This window comes from Rhincodon typus, chromosome 8 (assembly GCF_021869965.1).
Source record: "Rhincodon typus isolate 14 chromosome 8, sRhiTyp1.1, whole genome shotgun sequence".
Lineage (NCBI taxonomy): Eukaryota > Metazoa > Chordata > Chondrichthyes > Orectolobiformes > Rhincodontidae > Rhincodon > Rhincodon typus.
In genome coordinates, this window is record NC_063339.1 from 77,731,081 (window position 1) to 77,758,143 (window position 27,063).

The 27,063-nt window shown below is 39.1% G+C and overlaps 1 protein-coding gene across 1 annotated transcript in view; it reads right to left on the reverse strand.

The window, feature by feature from the left end:
• eif2ak4 (eukaryotic translation initiation factor 2 alpha kinase 4) overlaps positions 1–27,063 on the reverse strand; it is a 104,288-nt gene that overhangs the window by 22,622 nt on the left and 54,603 nt on the right. Inside the window, exons 12-27 of the mRNA XM_048600478.1 lie at positions 26,632–26,730; positions 24,626–24,748; positions 21,065–21,169; positions 19,284–19,347; positions 18,101–18,180; positions 17,264–17,365; positions 16,799–16,849; positions 13,824–14,060; positions 12,367–12,442; positions 10,886–11,007; positions 10,484–10,533; positions 8,454–8,622; positions 7,256–7,372; positions 2,161–2,226; positions 1,726–1,896; positions 421–555 (exon numbers count right to left, since the gene is read on the reverse strand). Coding sequence (XP_048456435.1) covers positions 421–555; positions 1,726–1,896; positions 2,161–2,226; positions 7,256–7,372; positions 8,454–8,622; positions 10,484–10,533; positions 10,886–11,007; positions 12,367–12,442; positions 13,824–14,060; positions 16,799–16,849; positions 17,264–17,365; positions 18,101–18,180; positions 19,284–19,347; positions 21,065–21,169; positions 24,626–24,748; positions 26,632–26,730 — 1,767 coding nt within the window. The remainder of the gene's footprint in view (positions 1–420; positions 556–1,725; positions 1,897–2,160; positions 2,227–7,255; positions 7,373–8,453; positions 8,623–10,483; positions 10,534–10,885; positions 11,008–12,366; positions 12,443–13,823; positions 14,061–16,798; positions 16,850–17,263; positions 17,366–18,100; positions 18,181–19,283; positions 19,348–21,064; positions 21,170–24,625; positions 24,749–26,631; positions 26,731–27,063) is intronic.

Sequence of the window (27,063 nt, forward strand, 5' to 3'; positions counted from 1 at the left end):
GAAAAATGTGTTGTAACGTACCAAAGTAAAGGATATATTAAAAGGAGGAGAGTTTCTTGTGTGTGTGACTGCGCATATGCGAAGACACAAAAATATTTAATGGTCTGCACCAGTGTGGACACTGAACCAGGTGTAAGATGCAACGTTACAGTAATTAATTTATTCTGATCAAGATGCATGATCAAAATGTATACAACAGCAATTCTACCTAAAGCATTACAGCTTTGTTGAAGGACGTACCAGTAACTGACTGAAGTCACCATTTGTTAGTAAGCAAAAGGAATTCATTTTCTTGTTTTAACACCACATTGTCGAGAATGTGTGAAGGTTACAAAACATTCCTGCATCTGGATGAACAGAATCTTATACAGCAACAGGTGATCAGTGCTACCAAGGTAAGGCAGGACCAAAAGAACTCACCAGACTGTCGTACCTCCCTCCAGCTGCCAAAATATCTGGCACAATATGATGTCGCCGCTTCACGAGTGCTACAAACTGAAAAATTACTCCACTGTGCTGCTGCACCTTGTAGACAAGGCCCAGGTTAACCACGACCTATAAAACAAGGAAGACTGACATCAACACCCATTTCAGCAAGGTCTTTCACTAGTCCTTCATGCCAAATCTAACCTTTTTGTACCATTCCAATGAAGCTCAATCCAAGCTCAAGGAATAGAACTTCATTTTTTGATCAAACGTTTTATAGTCTCATGGGTCTAACACTGAGTTCCACAATCTCACATCCTAGGCTCTGCTCTTTCTTTGTTTCTTTTAGGATGATTGCTGCCAGTGATGATTCTGCTTTTCACATTTACACCTCCTCCAGCCATACCTTTTGAACCTATTTCAAAATATACTCTGCTGCCTCCCACCTGATCACAGACTTTCCTTTTTCTTCCTTCCAGCCCTGCCCTTGTCTTAAAACTGTTACATCTCCAAGTACTCCAAGTTCAGACAAAGGACTATCAACTGGAAATGTTAACTGCTTCTCATTGCACCTTTACAGCTAAAGCTGCCGAGTATTCCTGTTTTGGTTACTAGCTACAAGTCTGCTTGTTGAGAGTCTCAGGATATACAAATCGGTCTCACACACCACCTATCAAGTTGCACATCTTTCACCTCTTTTGGCTCTAGCTTACATTCTAATTTTAACCCTTCTAAATTTAAAGTCAATGCTAGGGTCTAGTTCTATTTGCTGCATGTGCTGTTCAGCACCATTTCCTGTAAGGACAGGGAATCAAAGCTCTTGTGGCACAGTGGTAGTATCCCTACCACTGGATCTGGAGATCCAGGTTCAAGTCCCACCTGCTACAGAGGCATGTCATGACAATTTGTCTCCAAAGAGGTTTATTAATTTTATTAATAAACTATCTGAACAGGGAATCAGCAGGTCACTTCAACTGTGGAGCTCAAATTCCTGAGTCATACAGAACGGCGATAAAGAAGAGAAATACTAGCAGATAGCATCTCGGAAAGGGTAGATGAGGTCAATGAGGATTAGTATCATTTGCGGATTAAAATTGAACTGACACCACTGCACCTAAAGATATTTTTAATCAACCTGGTCAAAGATGTTATTACACACCTTCAGAGCAAATGGGACTTGAGCCTAAGCCTCCTATCGCTCCAGCTATATGGTTCAACTTCACTCAATGCATTAACAAGTTGAGCTATTAGGTGAAGTACCTTCTCTGTTTAAAATCATTCATTAGAGTTACTACCAACCTTTAGTTTGACATCAAGTTTCTTCAGGAGTTCTATAACTTCCTCAAGCTCCTTTAAGGCCTGTTTTACCAGCTGGCAAACAGCTATCTTCCCCTTCATGAGAGGTTTCAGTACATCTCTCAAGTCTTTCAGATCCAGCTTTTTCTCAGTATATTTATATAGGTGCAACAGCTGAATGAGAGAGAAATAGCACTTTAAAAACAGAAGATTTTTCTCCCTCTACAAAGCCCAGCATCGTCAATGCATTTAAAATACATTCCCACTAGGGAAAAGCAATAGAATTAGATAAAGAAAGTGTGAGGAACTTCACATGGAGCATTAACACATGCACAGACCAGTTAGAACTAATAAGTTACAAATCTGCTGTACATTCAAGTAATTCTATGGACTGAGGCAGATGTCATTATATGGGAAACAAGCAGCTGCTCAACTTACATTATTCTGTGACAGTGACAGATTGCAGAACTTGGCTTCTACCTCTTGCTTGGTCAGTTTCCCCATCTGGCACGGAAGAAGAAAGATTGACATATATCAAAGGAGATGGAAAGAAATCAGTAAATGTAGCAATGCACCAATCTTAAATATTTCACGAAGATTGTTCAAAAGCAGATTTTAAGGAAGTTTTTCTGAAATGTAATAACGTGGAGGTGCCAGTGTTGGACTGGGGTGGATAAAGTCAGAAGTCACATGATACCAGGTTATATTTGAAATCACAAGCTTTCAGAGCGGAGCCCCTTCGCCAGGTGAAGTGAGAGAGAAGCACATAGACACAGAATTTACAGGCAGAGAGATCAAGGGCAGAGAGATCAAAAGATCATACAAGTGGTGTGACTGGAGTGTCAAATAGTAAGTCTCTGCAGGTGATCAAAAAAGTGTCAGACAGTGTGAGTAAAGTGTCAATAGCTGAATAACAAGTGAAGGGACCTATAATCAGATTAAATAATGCAGAGAGAAAATTACAAAAAATTAAAAATAAGGTGGTGCTGGAGTCAAACCAAACGATTGGAATAACTGAAATGTAATAGGTATGACATGAAAGTCAAGTCACATGCAGTACTATGATATTCATGGATCTTGATCAATCTCCTGGACAATTCCACATTATCAGTCGTGAGGGGAGATCCTCAAAGCACCACTCTCATTAGAAAAATACAGCGGAATAGGCAGGTATAAGGGCATTGGAAACCTGGATATTGATGGATGAATCAGGACACTATTAAGAGTACAAATCCTGGGAACTGTGCGAACCTTACATTTACTGGTGGTTAAATCCAGTAAATTTTCAATGACCAGGAGTGCACCAGTTCAGACTAAATGCGTAGTTTTACTTCCACTTTACAAAATACTTTTTTTTAAAAACAAACTAACAATGGGGGAGCAGAACGCAAACCAGGTTAGAGATTGCCATTCCACAATTGATTCACAGATCAGGTTGTCCAGCTAAAAGTGTCTTCTAAGGTCTATAAAAATCCTTGGTGCAATAGCTTACAGGCTTAGTAAGATACTAGTGAATATGAACTCAAACAAACAAAAAGGAACGTTTATTCAGCAAATCACATTCAATGAAGTCACAGAATAGACACCAGAGTAAGTGGAAACGTCACTGTAAAATAGAAATAAGGGTGGTTCTAAAACATGCAGGTGCAACAAAGTAAGGGGAGCTCTACTCAATATTTACGTTGCCTCTGTATGAAACCAGAACTGCATACTGTATTCTTAAGTGCTGTCTAACCACGGTTCAATACAGATTTAGCTTTATTACCTTACTCTTTAACCTGATACTCTAGAAATAAAACCTAATGCTTGGCTTGCTTTTTTCAAAAATTTTCTTGTTGATCTCTGGCAGAGCATTCAATGACAAGGTATTTATACACCGAGGCTCTTTTGCTTCTCTTTGCCAATTGATAAGCATGTTTCTTATCATTAAAATATTGTTAATGGAAATTCTGAACAGTTATTGTTTGAGTACTGATTCTTGCGGAACATCATTTCCAACTTTCTGAGCACAGAGAATAAATACCCTTTACTGTCTGCTTTCTGTCTTGAAGTCAGCTGTCAAACAGTCTGCCACATGTGCCTAAACCCACGTTCTTTGGCCTTATTCCTTAGTCTATAATGGGGCAACACTGGAAGACCTTTCAAAAATCTAGATAAATCTACTACATCAGCATTGTCTACTTCTCTTTTACCTCAAAAATTCAATAAGGTTGGTCAAGCATGATTTTCCTTTTTAAAATTCATTATGATATTTTGCATTCTAGATGTACTTCTACTCTCTCCTTTAGTGGGTACTCCTTCATATTTTCTACCGCTGCAGTTAAGCTGGCAGGTTTGTTATTCCTAGATATGCTCTTTCCCCTTGATCTTTCTGCTCCAATGCACGTGGCTTGGACATTAATCCAGTGATTCTTCTTCTCAAGGCTTTTACTTTGAGCCCAATCCTCATATTCTTTCACCAGGATGTCCTCCTGTTTCTATTAAAGTTTTTTGTGCCAACTTAGACTACTACAACTGGAGTCAACCGCTCCTTTTCCAAGTTCTTCACCAACTATTGACAGATATCCTTTAACCTGGAACCGGGCAGACAACGTATCCTTTTGGATTCTCGTTCTTGGTCGCAGGGGACACTGCCAATCCCATAATTATAAAGCCCATTATTATGCTGTGATCTGCGTTGTACCTGTTCTTTTGCCTTATCCTTAAAGATAGCAAATACATCAGTCCTGATGGGCGGGACAAACGTCTACAAGATCTCTTCCTCAACATTTCTTAAGTCCCAGCGACTCAACTCCCTATCAGTCACACACTTCCTTTTCTAACCATATGCTTTACCCTGGAGTGTGGTTACAGGCTGGATAAAACCAACCAGAAACTCCTCCTGCTCCCTTATATGTCAGTATCTCTCTTAATGACCCTGAGCCAGAGAGATCCAAGATGGAGACATCTGCAGACATGTTTATTCAGGACAGTTTCACCATAAACTTCCACATTTTGCTATCTAGACAAAAAATTCTGTCATGTTGTAGGCTAGTCTTGTTTCATTTATTTATTAAATTATTTTAATCAGATCTAAGCTCTGCAATCCTGCCACATCCAGTTGTGACTGGTGGTGGACAATTAAACAACTCCATAAATATCCCCATCCTCAATGGTGGAAGAGTTCAGCACATCAGTGCAAAAGATAAGGCTGAAGCAGCAATCTTCAGCCTTAAGTGCCAAGTTAATGATCCATCTCGTCTCCTCCAGTGCTTCCCAGCATCATTGATGCCAGTCTTCATCCAATTTGATTCACTCCATGTGATATCAAGAAACAGTTGGAGGCACTGGATACTGCAAAGACTATTGACCCTAACAATATTCCAGCAAAGTACCAAACTGCTCCAGAACTTGCCACACCTGTAACTAAACCTCTATACCCACCTGTATAGCTACAAAACTGGCATTTACTCAACGTGGCAAATTGCCCAGGTATGCCCTGTACACAAAGTAGGTCAAATCCAACCCGGCAATTACTCCCCCTCAGTCTCCTCTCGATCATCAGTAAAGTGATGGAAGGTGTCATAAACAGTGCTATTAAACAGCACTGACTTAACAACAACCTGCTCACTGACACCAAGTTTAGGTTCTACCAGGGCCACTCAGCTCCTGACCTCATTACAGCCTTGGTTCAAACATGGACGAAAGAGCTGAATTCCAGAGGTGAGAACAGTGTGACAGTCCTTGATATCATGGCTGTATTCAACCAAGTGGCATCAAGGAGCCAAATCTGGAATCAATGGATATCAGGGGGAAAACCCTTTGCTGCGTGGAACCAAACCTGGCAGATAGGAGGATGATTGTGGTTGTTGGAGGTCAGTCATCCTCAACTCCAGGAGATTTCTGCAGGAGTTCCTCAGAGTAGTGTCCTAGGCTCAACAATCTTCAACTGCTTAATAGATGACCTTCCCTCCATCATAAGGTCAGAAATTGAGATGTTCGTCCATGATTGTACAATTGTCAGCACTGTCAGCAATTCCTCAGACACTGAAGCAGCCCATGTTCCACAAGACCAGGATAATATCCAGGCTTGGGCTGACAAGTGGCAGGCAATGACAATCTCCAATATGAGACAATCTAACCACACCCCCATTACATTCAATGACATTACCATCACTGAATTCCGTCACTATCAACACTCTGGGGAACACCATTAACCAGAAACTCAACTGGACTCGCCATATTAATAAAGTGGCTACAAAAGCAAGTCAGAGGCTAGAAATACTGAAGTGAGTAACTCATCTCCTGATTCCCCAAAGCCTGTCTGCGATCTACAAGGCACAAGTCAGGAGTGTGATGGAATACTCCCCATATGCCAGGATGAGGGCAACTCCAACAACACTCAAGAAGCTTAATACCATTCAGGACAAAGCAGCCTGCTTAATTGGCACCACATCTATAAAAATACTCCCACCACCAATGTTCAGTAGCAGCAGTGTATCTAAAACATGCACAGAAATTCAAAGATCCTCAGACAGCACATTCCAAAATCAGAAACACTTCTATCTAGAAAGACAAGGGCAGCAGAAACATGGGAACACCACCTCTTGCAAGTTTCTCTCCAAGCCATACACCAGCCTGACTTGGAAATATATCATCGTTCCTTCAGTATTGTTTGGTCAAATCTTAAAGGATCTTAGGTCAACCTGCTACACATGGACTGCAGCCATTCAAGGAAACAGGTCACCACCACCTTCTCAAGGACAAATAGGGATGGCCAATAAATGTTGGCCCAGCCAGCAATGCCTATATCGCGTGAGTGAAAAAAAAATTCAGTGACTATTTATAACTGTACCAAGTGATTTAGCTATTTAAGCTATAAATTCAATGCAGTGCTCTTTCTTGCCTGGTACTAATTTTAACAACTGCTCTAGTTTTTGGAAAAAATGCCTTAAAACATACCAAATTGCCCATCTTCTTACCTAATGAAAACTTCTGGACCTCCACTCTCAGATCTGATGCTCCTTCTCTTGAGCCATTTTTTGTTCAATAAAACAGCAGAACATCATCTCTTTGCTCATTTTGCCAAATTTCCTCACTCCCCAAATTCCCTAAGCAATGGAATAATGCTTAATCTAATAAGTAGTAAGCATTCTGACCAGCATTATGCTGTTGAGCTGAACCTTATGGTACTAACTCCCTATCTATTTTCTTAATAAGTACAAAGTTCACGTGGTAAGAAAAGGAAACCAAAAGCAGTTAAATCTTCCTGAGATAGTAGGAACTGCAGATGCTGGAGAATCCGAGACAACAAGGTGCAGGGCTGGATGAACACAGCAGGCCAAGCAGCATCATAGGAGCAGAGAGGCTGACGTTTCGGGCCTACAAAAGAAAATCTTCCTGAATGTCTTTTGGTTGCACATATTGCAGAGGTTGCCAACATAGGCTCACAGTTAAAACACAGAGGATGTGCAATAGAACAGTTTTGGTAGGCATCCTTCTTGGTTTGCTGTTTCAACAACAGAAACAAATTGAGCAGCTCCACAGAACTCACCATAGAATCACATAGGATGTTACATACTGGCTGGAATTTGTCTTCTGGCATCCCACAGTACAATAGGACTGCCTTCAACAGGCTGGTGTGGTTCAGATAGATGCTATAGTTGAGCTCCTAGAAAACAAGTGCAATAATCACACAAGGGCTGCATGACCAAAATTAGAATTGACAACACAGTACAATCTTCTCATTTTCAAGGAGAAAGAAAATTAAATTGGGGGTATGTTGCCATTAAAGTGTTTCACGGTTTTTATATTGGAAAAGCAGGCTGTCATTTTTATTCATTCGTATATATTCCTATAATATCATTGATGGGAGATTGGCTTAGTTTAAAGCAATGGATGCCTCAAGTCAAAAGCAGTTCTCGAACCCATTTAAGAGCACTGACTCTAACTAAAGCAAAGCATTGGCACAGCTGCTCACAGTTTTCTGTCCTTTTCACGAGCAACGACTGATCGGTTGTAAACAAGAGCACTGCAAGAACAGTTACAGTGTCCAGTGGATAATTCTCCCTGATCTAGCCAAGATTTGTTCAGTTCTAATCCTATACTTCCACGTTATGAAGCACCACGTTACCAAAGAATTAGTGCTGCTTAATTATTCATAGCCTATTAAAAGCTCGAGATCAATTCAGCTTCTCAGTTGCTAACTATATACATTTGAAACTAGTCCCTGCCTTAGCCATGTTAAAAATCTGAGTCATACTCTGCTAAAGACTGCCCATTTCAGAACAACTGCACATCAGAGAGATCAGCATTAGCGCGCATCTTTCTCTACTCAAACAGGTGAAACTAGGAAGATGACAAAAAAGAATTACGTTGCATTAACACTGTGCTATTCACATTACCACGTACCAAAGTGCTCCAACAGCCAAAGAAGTTGTGTTGTAGGAAAATACAGCCGGAAAGTGTACATAGCAATATCCCAAAAACAGCATGGAAGAGAAATAATCAATCTTCTTTTTTTGTTTAGGAAGTAAATACGGTTGATGTTAGAGATCACAGGACATTCTCTTTTATTTCCAGTAAACAAAATTGCTAATTTACCTTGAATCTGGGCAATTAAGGTGTAAGGATAAATTGAAAGATGTCATGAATAGTAGATGTGACTATAAACTGCAAAATCTTCACTCCTAAGGACAAAAATGTACTATATTGGATGAAATCAGTTAACATCAAATGGACTAATTCCCCACCTGTAGTACAGGAAATTCCTGAATAATTTCGAAAACTGTGTAGATCACCTCTGCGTCTGGCAGTAGGTTGTTTGTGATTGGTGTGACAATGTCAAATGCACATTCCAAGAGCTCTCGAGGATGACTGCGGTCCAGCTTTCGGGGTCTGAATACCCGTTCAATACAGTACCTTGTGACCAAAGAAATGGAATCAACAACAACTTATATTTATAATGACATTTAATAAAATAAAATGTCCCGAGGTGTTTCGCATAGGCCTTTTAACTAAAAAGTCACATATGACAGATGACTAAGAGCTTTGCAAAGGTTTTAATAGGAACGTTAAAGGAAAAAAGGTAGAGAGATGGAATGTCCAGGGAGGAATTCCAGAGCTCAGGGCCCAGGCAATTGAAGCCATAGCTTACTGTAGCGTAGTGGTGAATTGTGGGGATGCTGAAGAGGCTGGAATTAGACAAATGCTGATATCCCGAAGAGTTCAAGTGTTGCAGGAGTTTAGAGGTGGAGACAAAGACATGGAGAGATTGGAAATCAAAGGTGACAATTTTAAATATTGAGCTAGTACATATCACAATAACGATAGACAGGTTTTTGTCCAATAACAGGCAACAGAGATTTTGGATGACCCCAAGTTTACAGAAGGTAGAAAGTGGGAAGTTGGCCAGGAATGCATTAGAAATGTCAAGTCTAGAGGCAACAAAACCACAAAAGAAGATTTCAGTGGCAGAAGATTTGAAGTTGGGACAAAGTCAAGTGACACCAAAGTGGAAATAAGTTGTCTTCGTGACAGTGTAGGTTTTAACCCAAGACCCTGGTTGGTTAATCTGTCTTATGAACTAACAAAAGTAGCAAATAATGCAGTAATCCTTTGAGTTTCCAGTGTTCTAATGGGAGCCAGGAAGACAGGTTGGGTGGTAAGGAACATAGGAGAAATACAGTCAAAATTGCTGGGTCTCATGTACAAGGTGAGATCAGAGATACGCGTGGAGACAGAGGAGAGGAAGTTCAGCTTGATTATCAAAGGAAAGGGAGGCAAGCTGATCTCAATCTTGATGACAAAGAATTTGCGAGGTCCTTGTAACTGTTATTACATGTGAGGATAGAGGAAATAATAAAGAAGGTTTTAAGGAAGTCAGGACAGGTTTTTAACAAAAATGCAGTGTCACTCTTTGAGTGTTAATACTAAAAATGACTAAACCTCCTTCTAAGCTTTCCCATCATATACAAGATGCAAGAGACCAAATATGTTAGTTACAAAGAAAAACTCTACCAAATACTAGTGCTTAAATACAAAACAATCCTGTACACTAAATACAACAACCATACCCAGCTCAGAACAGGTGAAATAAAGGAAATTTCCATCTCCACTGGTCCATAAACACACATGGTCAGATTTAGCAAATCTCTGATGCCCTATCCTATCAATTTGCCTTACTTCAATCTCAGAACAGCATTCCACTGCACCAAAGGTTACAGCTTCCTGTTATAGCCATGGCCTCCAAGATTCCTAATTTAACACCAGTTTGTGTCAACCCAAAGTATTTAGTCATGCTTCATGTCTATTGTGAACCGGGCTGTATTAAACCATGTCAGCTGAATTGAGGGCATATCCAGAATGTGACAACAATGTCTTGAGCTGACCTGCTGCCCACTCTTTCCTCACTGTGGCCCCACAAACCCCAAGCATCATGTGGTATATGCCGTTGGAACACCATCATGGAATCAATATGTGGAAGCGTGGGGTTACTTCTCACTCAGATTAGAGAGACCGTGCCTTGCATCAGACTATATTCCAACTGGCAGTGAGTGAGAGGAAAAGCCAAATAGCCAGAAGTAGCCACTCAACTACTGTATCGTCATGTGGCACCTCTGTACAGGTCTTTAGTCCACAGATACAGAGGCCAAGTGTATCACCGTGACTGAGATCAGTTAGCTCAGCACAAACTGTGGAACTAATAAGGCCTTCACATATCAGGTGGACAATAGTCTTACCAACTGAGCCATAAAAGCAGCTGGTGATTGTTTCAACTCACCTTTTTAAACTAGTGATGTTGTTTCTTGCCACAAACCTTGCAAACGGCACCTAAAACAATAAAAAAAGAAACATATACGCAATATTTTGGAGTAGCCGAATTACAGAATAAGTTTTTAAAATTTCTACTTTTTATTCATTTTTAAAGGAAACATTATTTCAGAGTTTTTAAAATTTAAAAAAGCATGTAATCTTTAATAAGTAAAATAATGTAGTGAACAGCTCTGGAAAGGATCTACGAATACAATTTTATTTACTTCACTGAGAACAGGGCGAATCATTACCAACTTAGGAGGACTCTACAAATATGGAGAAATAATGCTGTTCAGCAGCCTCAGTTAAAGGTAAACTCAGGCATTCATGCAGGGGGAGCAATATCATCGATGCACATTCCATAACTTACCCGGAGGTCGTGCGGAAGCATGACCAGCATGCCACTATGATCCATGAAATAGGCTCCCTCACTACCCTCATACAACTTTTTGTTCTTTGGCATAAATAGCGGTGTGTGCAACCAGGTAGCTCCTATAAAAGATTACAAACTTAAGCTGTCAGCTAAAGCTTTGCACCTCCAATCAGTTAGAGAAATATTTAGATACTGGAAAAACAAGCATTTCAGTAAAGTAAAACATTTATCCAGTGGGTTAGATGATGAAAGGTATTAGATCAATTATCTCAGGTATTGGCTAACTCAACATATGGCATCATAGATCATGGAACACCAAAGGTCATCATTTTGACCTACTGTGCCTGTTTGAAACCTCTTTGGAAAAATTAATTAATTGTACAATCCTACTCTTATTCCCCAGCTTTGCAAATGATTTTCCTTCACTGACCTATAGAATTCTCTTTTTAAACTTAGCATTGCATCTGCCTCCATACACGTACAGGCAGTGTTTTCCAAATCACAATAACTTGCTGTGTATTTAATAGGTTTCACAATGTTGCCCCTGCTTCTTTTGCCAATCAACTTCAATCTGAGACCTTCTTCCCACTGGAAACTGCTTCTTTTCATTTACTGTATCTAACTATCATGATTTTGAATTTTACTATCAAATCTCCTCACAACCTTTCCTTCTAGGAAACAAGCCCAGCTTCTCCAATCTCTCCATATAAATGAAGTCCTTCTTCCTTACTATCAGTCCAATAATTGTTTCTGCACCCGCTCTTAGGCTTCAATTTCCCTCCTTAAATGCAGTGAAAGATTGAGCACAGTACACCAGACAAGTCTAACTAAATTAAAATAGTTTCAAATTTTACCTTTCATACTCATTTCCCACATGCTTCAACAGCTGCTAGTGATAGCAGGTTCCACATTCTCACTAATCTTTGGATACAACATCCTTTCTGAATTCCTGATTAGATTTTTTAAATGATTATCTTGTTCTAATGGACTCTAGTCTTCTCTTCTCCACAAGTGCAAATATTTCTTCTGTATCCACTTGCTTAAAACTTTTCATTATTTTAAAGCACGAGTTCCAAACTTTACCAAGTCTTCAGTTACCAGGGTATTAAGAAGATTTGGAGTGGATAACATTCTTAAAACACAGATTTTCATATTTATTGGATAATAATCTACGATACTGTTAAAATGGGGTCATACTGGAGATCAGTTTGGTAAATACACAGTCTTAGAGACCTCTAACAAGAGTCTGATCATCCTTTTCTGATATATACACCCACACATTTCTGATATCACCCATGTCAATTTTCTCCTCGTCTTCTCCAGTGCTTCAAATGCTTTTTACAATGATGACCCTGAACTATACACTGTACTTGAAAACTCAACATTAAAATAATTCAAATTGGCTACAGAGTGCACACATAATAAGCACTTGATAGAATCAGTAGATAGGTTAGCTAGTCGCTATGTAGCATACTCACCATGCCTTTTGAATACACGACATACTGTCTCATGTACAAAGTGCCGGAGCATGGCATGGTGCGTTGAAAAACTGCCCTGAAGAAAGAAAAACATTTCAGTATTATTTTAAATTCATGAATTATAATCTGACCGCACCAGGCATGAACCTTTCAGAATAACCATAGCTAACATCCCAGCAGAAAAGGAGGTTAACTTTGCAGAGTATAGTTTCTGACATTTGGTCACTTTTTCTAAAGTGCTACCAGCAGCTGGTCAGAATATCAGCGCAATGCACACAAGTGAACACCCCATGACATTTCTAATGGTAGAAAAGCAGAATACGATGGTTTGTAAATTGATCCCCTCACCCCCACCTTGAGACACGCCCACGATGCAGTGTGGAGGAAGGGTTGATGCTCCAGTTTTAGCCTTTCAAAAATCCTGCAAGAGGAAAACATTTACAAAAAAAAGACTGAGGGCGGGAAATGTGCCAACACTTCATTTAAAATAGATGACCAAGATCTTTATACCCTATTTAACAGTACAGGGCCAGGAAAGGCAGGTTCATGAAGACACACTGTAAATAAAGGAAAGTGGGATGCTTAAGGTTTGCCTTTAAACAGTGGCATAAGATTTTAAAGAGGACCGCAAGGTAAAGAAACTAAGAAGATTGTGTTGAAGTTGTTGCCCCATAGACAGTAAAGAATAGGTAAATTGGAGTAGAGACATTAGTTTCAGCAGGTGACCTGAAAGCAGTTGTATCAGTTGGGAGCCAACAGGCAATCTTGGAATCTCCACATCCACATCCACATCCACATCTCCCCTACTCCGCCCATCTGAAATATGAGCAGGTGTGATTTTCAACAAAACAATTTCCCTGGGATAAATCACCAATGTCAATCAGGAAACTGCATAATGGAGCCAATGATTTGTGCTGCACACACAGTATAAAATAACAGTTGGGTAAGGCTAATAGAAATGGAGTTTTGTTTCTGCTGTTGGCAGGTCTCTGGTGGAGTTCTAATGCTGACTTATATTGGCTTCATTATTGTACTGTACTTCTTAACATTACAGATGAATAATATACATTAGAAAAGACATGGGTTATAAATACATAACAAGGCAGCAGCCTCTCAGGATGCAAAAGATGATTATTTATTTTTCTTGTTATGTTAACTTCAAACCCGCTGACAAACTCCTGGCTGTGAGTACATTATTACCGTTTTATATCAGTTTGGCAGCACATCACTGTATCTGAATAAAGCCAAATCAAGACAAGGTGAGCTCTGTATAAAGATCATTGATCGGAAATGGCAACTCTGGTACCCTCTCTAGAGATGCTGGCAGACTTCCACTGTATTTTGGGTTCCATTTCAGTTTTGCTGCACCTGCACTATTTTGCTTTGAGGTTAAGTTTAATTCTATTCCCAAAAGATTCACCAAGTGCAGTGATAATGATGCAGTATCAGTTTCCTACCTTGTGAACATCAATATCATAGGTGAAATCCATGGCAGGGGTGATGTGCTGGGAGAAGATTTGGGTGACCAGTGTCCGGTAAACTTTGCTACTGGTATTCGCCAGTGCGTGGTGCAGCATTTCATGGAGTTCCGATTCCTCCATCTGGGGTGGGGGGAGATGCTTGCTTTTCAGCAACTCTACTGCGGTGGGACGTTTTGCTGGGTCATGATTTAACAGCCAGCCGACTATCAATCTCTTTAAAGGGAACAGCAACAACAAAACATTAACAGCGAATCGAATAATCTTTCATAACTTACCTACCTCCACATGGGAACGGATAGATGTGGATAGGAGCTGGATTAGGCTATTCATCCTCTCATTCAACAGGCTAGGGGGTTGGTCATTTAGGACTGAAACAAGGAAAAGTTTCTTCACTCAGTAGTTTGCAAATCTTTGGAATTCTTTAACTGAGAATGCTGTGGATACACAGACTATGATTATGAGATGAATGTGGGAAAAAGAGGGTCAAGGAAGATATAAACTTAACCACAATATTGAATAGCAGCAACATGACTTCTGCTCCTTTCTTAATTTGCCCTCATAAATTAATTTTTGAAGATGATATTCTGACAATAATCCTCTCAAAAGTGAATATATATTCCTCAATGTATGATTCCAAGATGGAATGCAATATGGTTGCCTCTCCACACCAGGGACCCGGGTTCAATTTCACCCTCGGGCAACTGTGTGCAGAGTTAGCACATTCTCCCTGTGTCTGCGTGGATTTCCTCTGGGTGCTCTACTGCCCTCACACAATCCAAAGATGTGCAGGTTAAGTGGATTGGCCATGCTAAATTACACGTAGCGTCTAGGGATGCGCAATCTAGGTGGACTGACCATGGAAGTGCAGGGTTACAGGATAAGGTGGGGGGGTGGAGAGGGTGAGAGTCTGGGTGGGATGCTCTTTGGAGGGTAGGTACGGTCTTGATGGGCCGAATGGCCTGTTCCCACACTGTCAGGATTCTATGATTCTATCCAAATGGGGTCCATAATTAAACCTCTGAACAACTAATGCATAAATTGTACTTTGTACTGCAAGTCAGTAACTCAAATCAAGCAGCAAAGACTTGTATTGACATAGCCATCAGAGTTGCAGCAGTGTACTCTAATTATCTGATGCACCACAGCAACTCATCAAGCTCTTTCAACAGCATCTTCCAAACTCTTGATTTACAACCCAGGCAGACATGAGCAGCAGAAGCATCGGAATGCCACCACCTGCAATTTCCCTCACCAAGAGACACTGTCTACTGACTTGGAACATCACCATTTCTGGTTAAAAGTGGTTCAAGAACTCCACTCAAGACCACCTTCTGAAGAGCAATTATGGATGAGCAACAAATGGTGGCTAATCCACATCCTGTGAAAGGATTAAAAATGCAGTTTGGTAGCAAGTTCCATGTTCTAACCACTGAGTAAGAAATGCCTCATTATTTCCCTATTAGATTTATTAGCAACTACTTTGTCAATATGGACTTTGATTACAAAGTTTCCAAGTGGAAATGTTTCTCCACATCTAACTTCTCCAAGACATTGATAATTTTACAGACCCCTTTTAGATCACTATCATTCTTTGCTTTTTAGCCTCATTAGATGATTAGTTTTTCTTTATTTTCTAAGATGTAGACTTAGCGTCAGTTCATATTTATGTACATTCAAGTTACTTTGTTAACTGCCCAAGCTGAAAATGTTCCAGTATCTTATGTTTTTTTGCATTCTTCCTCAACATTAACATTTTTTTTTTATTCGTTCACAGGATGTGGGTGTCGCTGGCTAGGCCAGCATTTCTTGCCCATCCCTAATTGCCCAGACAGCAGTCCAGAGTCAACCACATTGCTGTGGCTCTGGAATCATATGTAGACCAGACCATATAAGGATTGCAGTTTCCTTCCCTAAAGGACAATCATGAACGAGATAGGTTTTTCCTGATAATTGACAGCAGTTTCATAGTCATTATTAAGATTCAATTCCAGATTTTTAATTAAATTCAAATTCCATTATCTAACACGGCAGGATTCAAACCCAGGTCCTCAGATCATCAGTGGATCTCTGAATTAATAGTCTAGTGATAATACCCCTAAGTCATCGAAGATAATGTCAACAAAGAGGCAAGGAATTTCACACCAGCACCATAAAACCAAATATGACACAGAACTACAAAAGGATATATTAGGTCAAATAACCAAACTGCTCAAAGAGGCAAGTTTTAAGGAATGTCCTAAAGGAGATAAGTGAGGTACGACACTGGGAACTATAGGGAGGAACTGCTGAGTTTAGCAACTAGGCCACTGAAAGCAATGGTGGAACAATTAAATTCATTGCCAAATTAGATGATATCTTGGATATCACTGAAGCAGACTACAAAAGGTACAGATGGCTGAGGTCATGGATGGCTAGCTCAACATAAGCTGTGTACCCCAGTTTGTATTGTATGAAACTGTTGGTAATGAGTTACTTGTTCCTACTCCCAAATCACCAATGCAAATTGTCAATAACAATGGTCCCAGCAAGTAATTGTAGGACACAGTTTTCACCCTGCCTCCAATCTGAATAACTACCTTTTATTTTCACTCTCAACTTAATTTTCATGCCAAATTTCTACCCAAATTCTTGTCATTTGACTCCATATCTCCAAACTTTTGTCATGATTTTAGAATGTGACACTGCACATTGCTGAAAACTTCCCTTTCAGGATGTCAGAGCACAACAGGTTGAAAAGCATCCTACCCTAGCCCTTTGCTGATTCTAGAAAATTGTCTTGAGTGGCACAACAAAAAGAGTTGGAGTAGTTTGCTGATAAATGGTTCATTTCTGCTTCAGAAAAACTCGTCTCTCATTACTGGAAACAAAAATTGTCTGCTCTACAATCTACATGCCGGAGACGCTCTCCAGGTCATGATAGAGCATGTAACTGCAGAAGCCAGACACTGTACCTGTTTTGAACATCTTTCTTCATCAAAATCTTCAGGAAACTCAATTGTTGGCTGAAAGAGGAAAACATAACTCAATTAGACAATTCCATCTATAAACCAAAAAATGAGCAATGTTCCTCCATAAGGCACGTGGTATTTACCACAAATCCCCAGGCGCACCAATGCAATCCTCAGAATACGACAAACGTGTACACAAGGTTATTTTGAACTGCCATGACGTGAGAGAACAGTGCAAGGCTCCCTCACGTTGTCACTACTCACCACAAATAGACATTCCAATCAGTCCTACGTGCACATTTGATCAGACTGTGCTGCTTTTTTTACTTTCACATTCAAATACTCCCAACACTTGGTCCCAATGTTCATGACTGGCCCATGCCCTAAACTCTACAATGATGTTTTTGCTTCAAATTTTGATTTGGATTCCAATACATTTCCATTAAGGGTCAATATGCCAACACCTACCATTCGTAGTTTGCTGAGAACAGATATCCTTTCAGACGTTGTGTCCATGGGACGATACGACATCTCAAAGAAAATAATTCCCAAACTGAACAGATCCACTTTCTGGAACAAATGGTAGTAAATAAGCTATAGTTTCAAAAGTAACAAACACGGACATAAAGCAGTGACATAGGCAGGGAATTATCATCACTATCTACTACACAGTGCAAATCTTAACATTTATTCACAGATTTTCTTTGAAAATGAATGGTTCTATGAAGTATGAGTCAATAAGTTTAGGACAGGCTTAAATAAACTTGTGGCTAGATGTGCTGTAATGCAACTTTTAAAAAAAAAAAATCTCATCAGCCTCTAACTCAGCTGGAAACAACTTGACAGCAAAATGGACAGTTGCAAAACACAGTTAAAGAAGTGAAATTTCACCACTCATCGAACATTGGTGGTTTGGGATTTCCCACCGTGAACATTTGTAGGAACCATTTCCAGCGACAGTGACACTTAACTCAGCAGCAATTCAAGCAGTTATATCAAACTAACCTCATCAGGACAGGAACAATAGCAAAATGATTGTAAAACTGTATACCTCAGAATTATGTATATTTTCTAATCAACTCGTTCAGAGCTGTAATGATACACAGGAACAAGTGGGATTTGAACCTGGCCTCCTGGCTTGCAGGCATTTCCACTTCAGGATTATATGGTATAAATAGAGATACACTACAGATCTGATACTTATAGAATGAGTGATTCATAAGGAGGCATGCAGCTGACCAGTGCCAAAAATTATTCTGACACTTGGTGTTTTTGTTCATGATAAAAAAAATCACAACATTTTACCTGATTATAGGAGGCTTTTGTGTTACCCTGTACTTCAGGGCTCACGTACAAAGCAGTGCCAACCATTCCAGTCAGATTCCCTGTAACCGAAACAAAAACTGAGCTGTAACCTTGAGTGATTCATAATGATCCCAAGAACTGTAGCCTCTGAAGCTAAGATTCAGAGATTGAATGAATGATTTGGGCCTTTTGGATTCCGTCTTTTCTCCTATCGTGAAGAAATTTGGAATGTTTTATTGTGTGAAAGCCTATAAAGTTTAAAATTTCCTGTACTTTAGTTGATGATATTGGCTGAGTAATTATTGACACCAGAGGAAATCTTCCTTTTCAAGCAGCGGTGATCCACCAGAACACCCAGCCACTTGGTTTGACACCTCACCCAAAGAGCAACAATTCTGACAGTAAAATACCTCTTCATTTCCACATTAGGTTTTCAGAATTACCCAACATCATTTTATTTATTCACGAGATGTGGGCATCACTGGCTAGGCCAGCATTTCTTGCCCATTCCTAATTGACCAGAGGGCAGTTAAGAGTCACCACATTTCTGTGGGCCTGGAGTCAAACATTGGTCAGACTGGGTAAGGATAGTAGTTTCTTTTCCTAAAGGACATCAGTGAACCAGATGTGTTTTTCCTGATAATAGACACTGGTTTCATGGTCGCTATTAGACTCTTAATTCTAGATATTTAGCAAGGTTACCAAGAACGGTGAAGATATGATACTTTATTTTGAAAAAGGTTACGTTTAGATTATGCACCCATGTCTTGGAATACAACTTGAATTCACAAGATGCAAGGACGCAGAAATACTTCCAACTCAGTCAAACAAACACTGTAAAAATTATCTCAGGCAAATGGAAAAATTGAGGGAGCAACTTAATAGATAAGTGACACATTCAAAATGTCAACATGAACAGAACTTAGTGATAAAATACTAAAATTAGCATTATCTTGGAGGACTGGTTGACCAATGGGGGTCAAATACTGCCCACCCAACCTAGTTCAATTGGATTAAAATCTCTTGTTAGCCAAATCATAGATTAATTAGACCTTTCCATGGTCTACCTGGTTCCTATCCCTAAAATAATTGATTATGTAGTAGCTGGAACATAAACCATTCTAACCCAACCTCCATGCCACACAGTAATACCCTGATTTGGTGTTTCGAGAAACAGCCTCACCTGCTGGGTCAGATTTGATAAAATGAATGGGTCCACTGGCTTCTGTTTCCTGTCTGTCACCTGCCTGTGGGAAAGAATATTTTAAAACCAAGAATCGTGCTGTGGTTTCTGAAGACAGGCGTACTAGGAAGAAAATAAGCAAATAAAGTATAGTGCAAACATACATATTATAAGCAGGAGTAGGTCATTTGCTCCAGCACTAAGTGAGATCCCAGCTTATCTAGTTGTGGCCACAAATCAACATCCCATACTACGAGATAATTTTTGACTTTTGATACCTGTATCTAACAAAAAAAAAGTTGCTGCAGAAACTCAACAAAGTTTGTCTGTGGAAGAGAAGAGAAATGATTTCCAGCATTCGCAGTTCTTTGTAAAAATTGTGCATCGTAGTCTTGAAAGTTCTAATTCAACCAGCATCCATAACTTTTTGGGGATTCTGATCCGGATTTTCATTACCATTTATGTGACGAAGTGCTTCCTGCTTTTGCTTCTGAATAGTCAAACTCTAAGATTGGCTCCTTGAACTGGATTCCCACCACTAGAGGAGATAGGTTCTCCACAACAACTTTAACAAATCTGTTTATCATTGTCAGCACCTCCTAAAAATCACAGGAATACAAGTTTAGGCATTCTGCTCTCTTTTCCACTTTCAAATAAGCTAAGATTCTTGATTACCATGGGGGGATGACAGATCATCGGGAATATGCAGGAATGTAAAGTTGAGGTTAAAATCAGATTGGATTTTATTGAATGGCTGAGCAGGTTTGAAGGGCCATATGTGTTCATATGTACTGATTGGTAATGAATGAAATATGTCTGAGGCACCTCGCAAAAACTCAAGTTTTAAAAGGTTAGAAAAATCGGGAAGAAGGGAAGTAAGTCAGAATCTTTACACTAAAGACATAAAAGATGAGTAATAAAATTCCTGAGAAAGATAACAAAATGGATAACATAAGCATCCTCTAAAATTAAGTAAAGTTTCTAGAAAGTGGGGATTAGGAGGAGACTATTGAGAAAACTGGTTACAGGAGCTTGATCAGTCAGAAAGGAACAAGTTCATTTGGCCAATGGCAGCTTCCACTAACTAAACATTATTTTCCAGTGTTTTGTGTTGTGGTATGACCTTTGAAGTCATGCCTATTTAAGAGATCAACATGCAAATGAGTCAATACCCAGATGCTGTCACATAACCATAGGTTTTCCACACTGACATCATTCTTTATTGTATATCTTCGTTTAGCTTACTTGAAGATTCTGTGGGTTTATTTAAACAGAATCCATGTACCTCACTTGTGTTGTGTTCAGTAAGTGGAAGAACATTATCAGAGTCTGGAATCGGAGGGATCTCTTAGCTAACCTCGTCATCAAGCTCCTAGAACTGGCAGCTGAGATGGAAGCTGATTCCTCCCAACTGTTGAGGCACTTTATAATCTGACAACACACAGACAATGAAACCTGCTTCAAGTCTACCAGATGAATAAAGGCAATTGTCAGGTATTTGGCAAAGGATTATAAATTAATTTTGAAACTTCAGTCTACTAAATGTCCTGAACTTGAATCTTTTAAAACTGAAAAAGAATTCCTTCATTATAAAGTATAAATACTGTGTGTGCACGCCATATAAGCACATTGCCCCAAAAAGTACACAGAGCAAACAATAATCATTCCCAAAGACCGACATAACTCCAACACACAAAGTAGCGTATACAAAAAGTGCTTCCATCTTAAGTCTATCCAAGCAAGACACATAATGTTTAATTCCTTTTCTAATCACTTCTTACCGTATTAGCAAGGTGATCTGTGGCTAAGCCGAAATCTCCGATTTTCACGTGATCATTGGAATCCAAAAATATATTAACAGGTTTCAGATCCCGATGAATCATGCCCTGAAATGACAAAAGGTACAGAACAGCTGGTCAGGACACAGTAAATTCAGAGATTCATGAGCAAGAACTGGAACATGTAACTCCTCGCTCCCAAGTCAAAAATCAAACTGGATTAAGGGAAAGAAAGTCTGATTTCACCTTTTCCTTTCCCTCTCACCCATTAAAGATGTAACCTTTACAATTTCATATTTTGTTTTTTCTTAACCAGTATATTCTCTCACCCTTTCTTTCCCATCACCACCCTCTAAATTCCAGGGTTTGAATATTTTCATCACCAAATCTGGCTTGTCACATAATGTAACATAGGGTCCTGCTGTCCCAAAATTGTTCGTTGTTCCAGGATCACAGAATGTAATATTAACCGCAGCCTCTTTTCCTCACTGTAAACCATTTTATTCAATCCCTCTTCTCTGTCCTGTCCACCCTCACCTCCAACACAAGTGTAAGGGGCTCATGGAAATATCTTTCATTCATACAATTTATTCCCCTGGTCCATCAAGTTCCAATAACATTCTCTCCCAAAGTTTTAGCTTTCAACTTCACCTATTTTTAGTTTCGTCCAACCTCAACTATTCAACCTATTCCTACAAAACTGTTGATCATTCAGTTCCCTTCCCAGCCCTCATGTTAGCTGATTTTGTTTTAAGTTTACTATCCAAAGGCATTCTCCTCTTCCTTTCAAATCTGCATCATCATCCGCCTGCAAAAAATAATTTTTGAGACTCCTGTCTTTGCAATCTACCATCTCACATCCAACCTCTTATTTCTCTCTAAAGTCCACAAACATACCAAATCTATGTCTATCCTTCCCCTGTTTGAAAACCTCAATCAAGTCTTTTCTCCTAGCACAGCAATGAAACTGCTCTAACCAAAGTTACAAATAACATCTGATCTGACTGTAACTATGGTAAACGATGCCTTCTTGGCCTAAGTAAACTGTTCTTGACTTGACCATACTCGAACTCTCAGTTTGTTCACTGTCTGATGCAGGACAAGACCGTTTGCAACCTTGGCATCCTTTATGACCCTCAGGTGAGCTTCCAACATAGTGTCCCATCTATCACCAAGTTTGCCTCATATCCAGCTCTAGGACATTGCCCACACCCATCCTAATCTCAGCTCATCTAACTGTCATCAGCCACATCATGTCAACTTCAAACCCAACTAATCCAATGTGCAAAATACTCCAAATGTTGAAAATTTTGAAATAAAAACAGAATATGCTAGAAATACTCAGCAGGTCTGAGTGTACAAAAACAGAGTTAATATCTCTGGTCAATGAGTTACGATCAGAACTGTTTTAGTGTTATCTGGTCATCCTCCCATCCCACACTCGCTGTGAGCTTGAGCTCTTTCAAGCTCTAACAATGCCTGTATACTAGCTCACATTAAGTTTCATTCATCCATCATCTCTGTGATCTCTAACCTTCTGGCTCCAGTTAAGCAGTGTCTAGATTTTAAAATTCTCATGCTAGTTTTCAACTCCCTCCTTGACCTTGTCCCTTCCTACTTCTGCAACTGCCTCCAACCCTACAATCTTAGAGATTTCTGAATTCCTCCAATTCGACCCTTTCCCACAACCCTGAATTGCGGAGACAAGGACAGTGACAAAAAGGAAATATAAATTTTAGAAAGGTTAGGAATTTTTTGTTTGAAGAATTAAGGAAGTGGAGGTAAATTATGGAATTAAATCAAGGCAAATGGGAACACGTATAGGAAGATGAGGAACATTGCAGTATTCTGCAGACAGAAAAGAAAAAAAAAAATCAGGAATAGGGTTAGAGCCAGAAGATAAACTTCACATAAAAATGGCAGAAATATTGCTATGTTCAGGGAGATTATCAAAGCATAAGAAGAAAGAATCAAAGAAGACATTATTTAAGATAGTAAAAGGAGAATATAATCAACAAAGAAAACAGAGCAGTGAAAATCAATAGTTCAACAGGGCTACACCAACACATCTTAAAATAAGTTAGAAAATGGTTAACAGAAACACTATAAATTTATTTTTAAAATTCAGAAAAGGAAAATTGAGCCAGAGGACCAGCAGACAGTTAGTTATATTTAAGCAAAAGAGTTGGATAAAGTTCAGGGGACTCTCACAAAAACTAAAAATGCTGGAAATATGCAGCAGACGTTTAATGTTTCATTGGAAGAGAAGTAGAATTAAATCATTCAAGTCAGAGCTTACATCAGTACTAGACCAGTTAGCTTAATGTCAGTGGGCAGCAAAGATAATGAAATCTTTATTCAAAGATATAACAGAGAAACATCTAGAAGCTGTTTGGCCAACCTTTCTGAATTATTTAAAGTAATAAAGATAGCCAAATGTAATATTATAGATGTAAAATATTCGAACTTTCAGAAGACTTTCAGTAAAGTGCCATATGGTAGAACTCATGAATAAAATCAGAGCCCATGAAAATAGGATATAAACAACAAGCTATAAATGAGAAAAATAGTGTAGAGAATAAGGGTAGCTATTCATCCTAGCAAAAGGTAAAAGACTGTGTTTCACACGGATGGGTGTTAAAACATAGTTCACAATTTACATTAATGATTACTTAGATTTGCGAATCAAAAGTACAATTACTAAAGCTGCAGATGACATCAAATTGGGTGGGTATATTTAACGCTGAGGTAGAACATAAGAAACAGGAAGAAATTAATAAAACTGCAGAATGGCTATGCATTCCAATGGATTTTAGTATGAGGTAGTGTAATTTTGCATTAAGAATAAGGGTCTGAAAAGATCTGAGCAGCAAAATAATTGAAGAATGAAGACACACAGGTCATTAAACACAGTAATGCAAGTTAATAAGTCCACAAAAAGGCAAACACACATCACTGGGATTCCTTTCTCTAAAGTAAAAAATTAATGTTAAACTTGTATCAAATGTTGGTTAGACTATACTAGAGTACCAAGTACAATTGTGGTCTCCACTTTATAACAAGGACTGGAGAAGCTGCAAAAAAAGATTGTCAAGATTACACTAGAAATAAAGAATACATGAATGACTGAACATGCTGAGGGTTTTTTTTAAGAAAATAACATGATCGGGGTGACCTGATAGAGGTCATTAAGATGATGAACTGGTTTTGTAGACTAGACATGGAAAAATAAATCCACTTGTGGGCATCCAATATGGATTGCAGGAGAAATTTCTTCCACCAATGGCAGTCAAAATGTGTAACAAGGAGCATTTGAAGTGAATAGCAGATATGCATTTGAGAAGGAAGTTAGATAAATAAATGAAGGAGAAAGGAATACAAAGGATAGGGTCAAATATAATGGATTGGGAGGAATACTTTATTGACATTGACCTGATTGCATCAGTAGCTAATCCTTTCTCACTTTTCAGCTAGATTCCTGCAACATGAATATTATCACAAGTCTTTTGGAAGTTTACTTACATTGGATATCACAGTTCCCCTAATAATTCCTGAAAAACAAACCTGTTCATGGATATAGGCTAGGCCATCAAGAATTTCCCTGAACAGCCTCCAGAGGCGTTTGATATCTCTATACAGTCCCCGGTCAATTGTGTCTCGTAAAGTGCTTTTCTCACAATATTCCATCTGAAAGCAGTCAAGAAAATTTAAGTCTACAATTTGTAAATCAAATAAATTCAGCAACTCAAGTCAGAGTGATCCGCAAGACCATTTATTTAATTGAATTATACACACAAAATCCCTCAACTGCAACACAAAGCAAGCCAAAGTCTCCCCTACAACTTAGAAGATGGGCTTTGCTTGATAACTTGCAAATATTTTTGGTTACAGAATATAATTGGCATTATTTTATTCAAGAGATTGTTCTCAACCAAAGGCTGAATTGCTACGTAGCTTACGTGGAAAAATCCATCGTATATTAAGGAATTAGACTTAAAATGTGCATATATGTAACAATCATACAACAAAAAATGAAAGCAAATTCAACCGATAAAATGGAAGAAGTCGACAGGATGTTAAAAGCAGGCTAATACTGAATTAAAATTGCAAAGCAAATGTACCATTCCTACTTTACATGCACTGAAATACATATAAATTTCATCATTTACTTGCTTCATTGAGGACCTGAACCATTTGGAGGAATAGAACTACCTTTCCATTCTGCACCTTACAAGGTTGAATACAAAGTCATAGAGTCATATTCAAACCTCTGAGATGGTTTGATTGCTCGGGGTTAGGGTTACGGTTAGAGTTAGAGTTAGGGTTAATGTGGTGGGTGTAAAGTTCTGAAATTGCATAGTTTCAATAAAGGCATTTACAATCTTACTAGAAATATTAACTCATCTTCGTAGAGACATGGGCTTTGTGACATGAAGGGCTCTGTTGCACTATTGGTATTGAGGTCCTGAGCTCAATCTTGGCATGAGCTCCTGTCTTACTTTCATCTGGGTGGGTAGTGCATGTGTCAAGCCAGACTGCCACACAGGCACAGTGTATTCAAACAAAAGACAAAAGGCAGAAGAAGTGTAAAGGGATGAGAAATCTCAAAACTGACATTTAGATTTTTTCTTTAAGTGTACAATCAATTTGACTATCTCACTTCAAGTCGGCTTGAACACATACACACCTGTCAGGGCGGAACTGCCTAAAGTCACGTCAAGGGGCATGTACTCACACTTAGAAAAGTCCACTTGCATTGTACTATATTTAATGATATTATGAGATTACTGTTTTTTCCCTCCTTCCTGAGGAAATGTATATATTTTGTCCATAGTCGCAGAAATGCTCAGCGAATTTCCTCAGGACTTCTCCTATTCAGCCACACTGTCGCTGGAAATACCATGCAAATGGTATTCTGCAAACAACTGGAAGTCTCTCCCAAATCTCTTAAGAAATTCACAACTGCTATGTCTGCAAGATAGAAGAACTATTTCGCCTGGCCTGATTTGACCTTTCATACAGCCAAACCTGCCTGCGAAGTTAGTGTATGGGGGAGACAGAGAGAGAGAGCGAGAGAGCGAAAGCGAGAGACGGGTAGGTAGAGAAAAGGAAAATGATCATGAAATGCCTTACCACATCCTCATGATGTCATTAATTTCTGAAGCAATTTGGGCCATCTAATTTGCAGTCACTTATGACAGTATTATAAATACTGTCCATTTTCACTCCATAATTCCAGTTAATAAGGATCATGCAATCCATACATCACCAAAATATACCCAGTTGTGTCAAATGGGATTTATGGTGCAGGAGGGAAATGCAGTTTCCTTTCAAAGTGGTAGGTGGAATGGTGCATTGTAACAATAAGCAGCCTTCATCACTGAATTGTGGAACTTCAGTAAATTATTATTCAAATTACTGTCAGTACATCACCAGATAAGCATGTGGTGCATGATCCAGGGTACAGCCTATTATCAGAGTACATAATATTATCAGAGTACATAAACAGTACAAAGTCTGGGGTATGTTACAGATTGTAAATACTCTGCAATCTGGAGTAGTGGTGTTACCTGAATATACAGATAGTGTACTGTCTGAGGTACCATGACGACCTCTGCCTTCTCCATTTTGCCATCCTCCGGATTCTTTGCATTTGTAGCTTCCCTGTCCTGTAGATTAAAAAATAATCACAGAATATACTATAATCACAAAATATAAAATATATTATTATGGCGCAATTAAAGTAGTGCGAGCTAAAACACAAGTTACACTCAAGCTGCTACGAGAATGGGGAAAAGACATATGCTCGCCAAGGGTCCGGCAATAAACAGATTAATGTTCGATTTTTTTTTGCCAGTGATATCATCTGTCGAAATGGTGGGTCGTGCATCTGTATAGTTTCCTAGGTGCCAACTCTCTCTATTTCTCATATACAAGCTTAAGATTGTTCAGCAGTAGCGAGTAACTCCAGTCTGGTGGACAAAACAGCAGAGCTTAAGCTG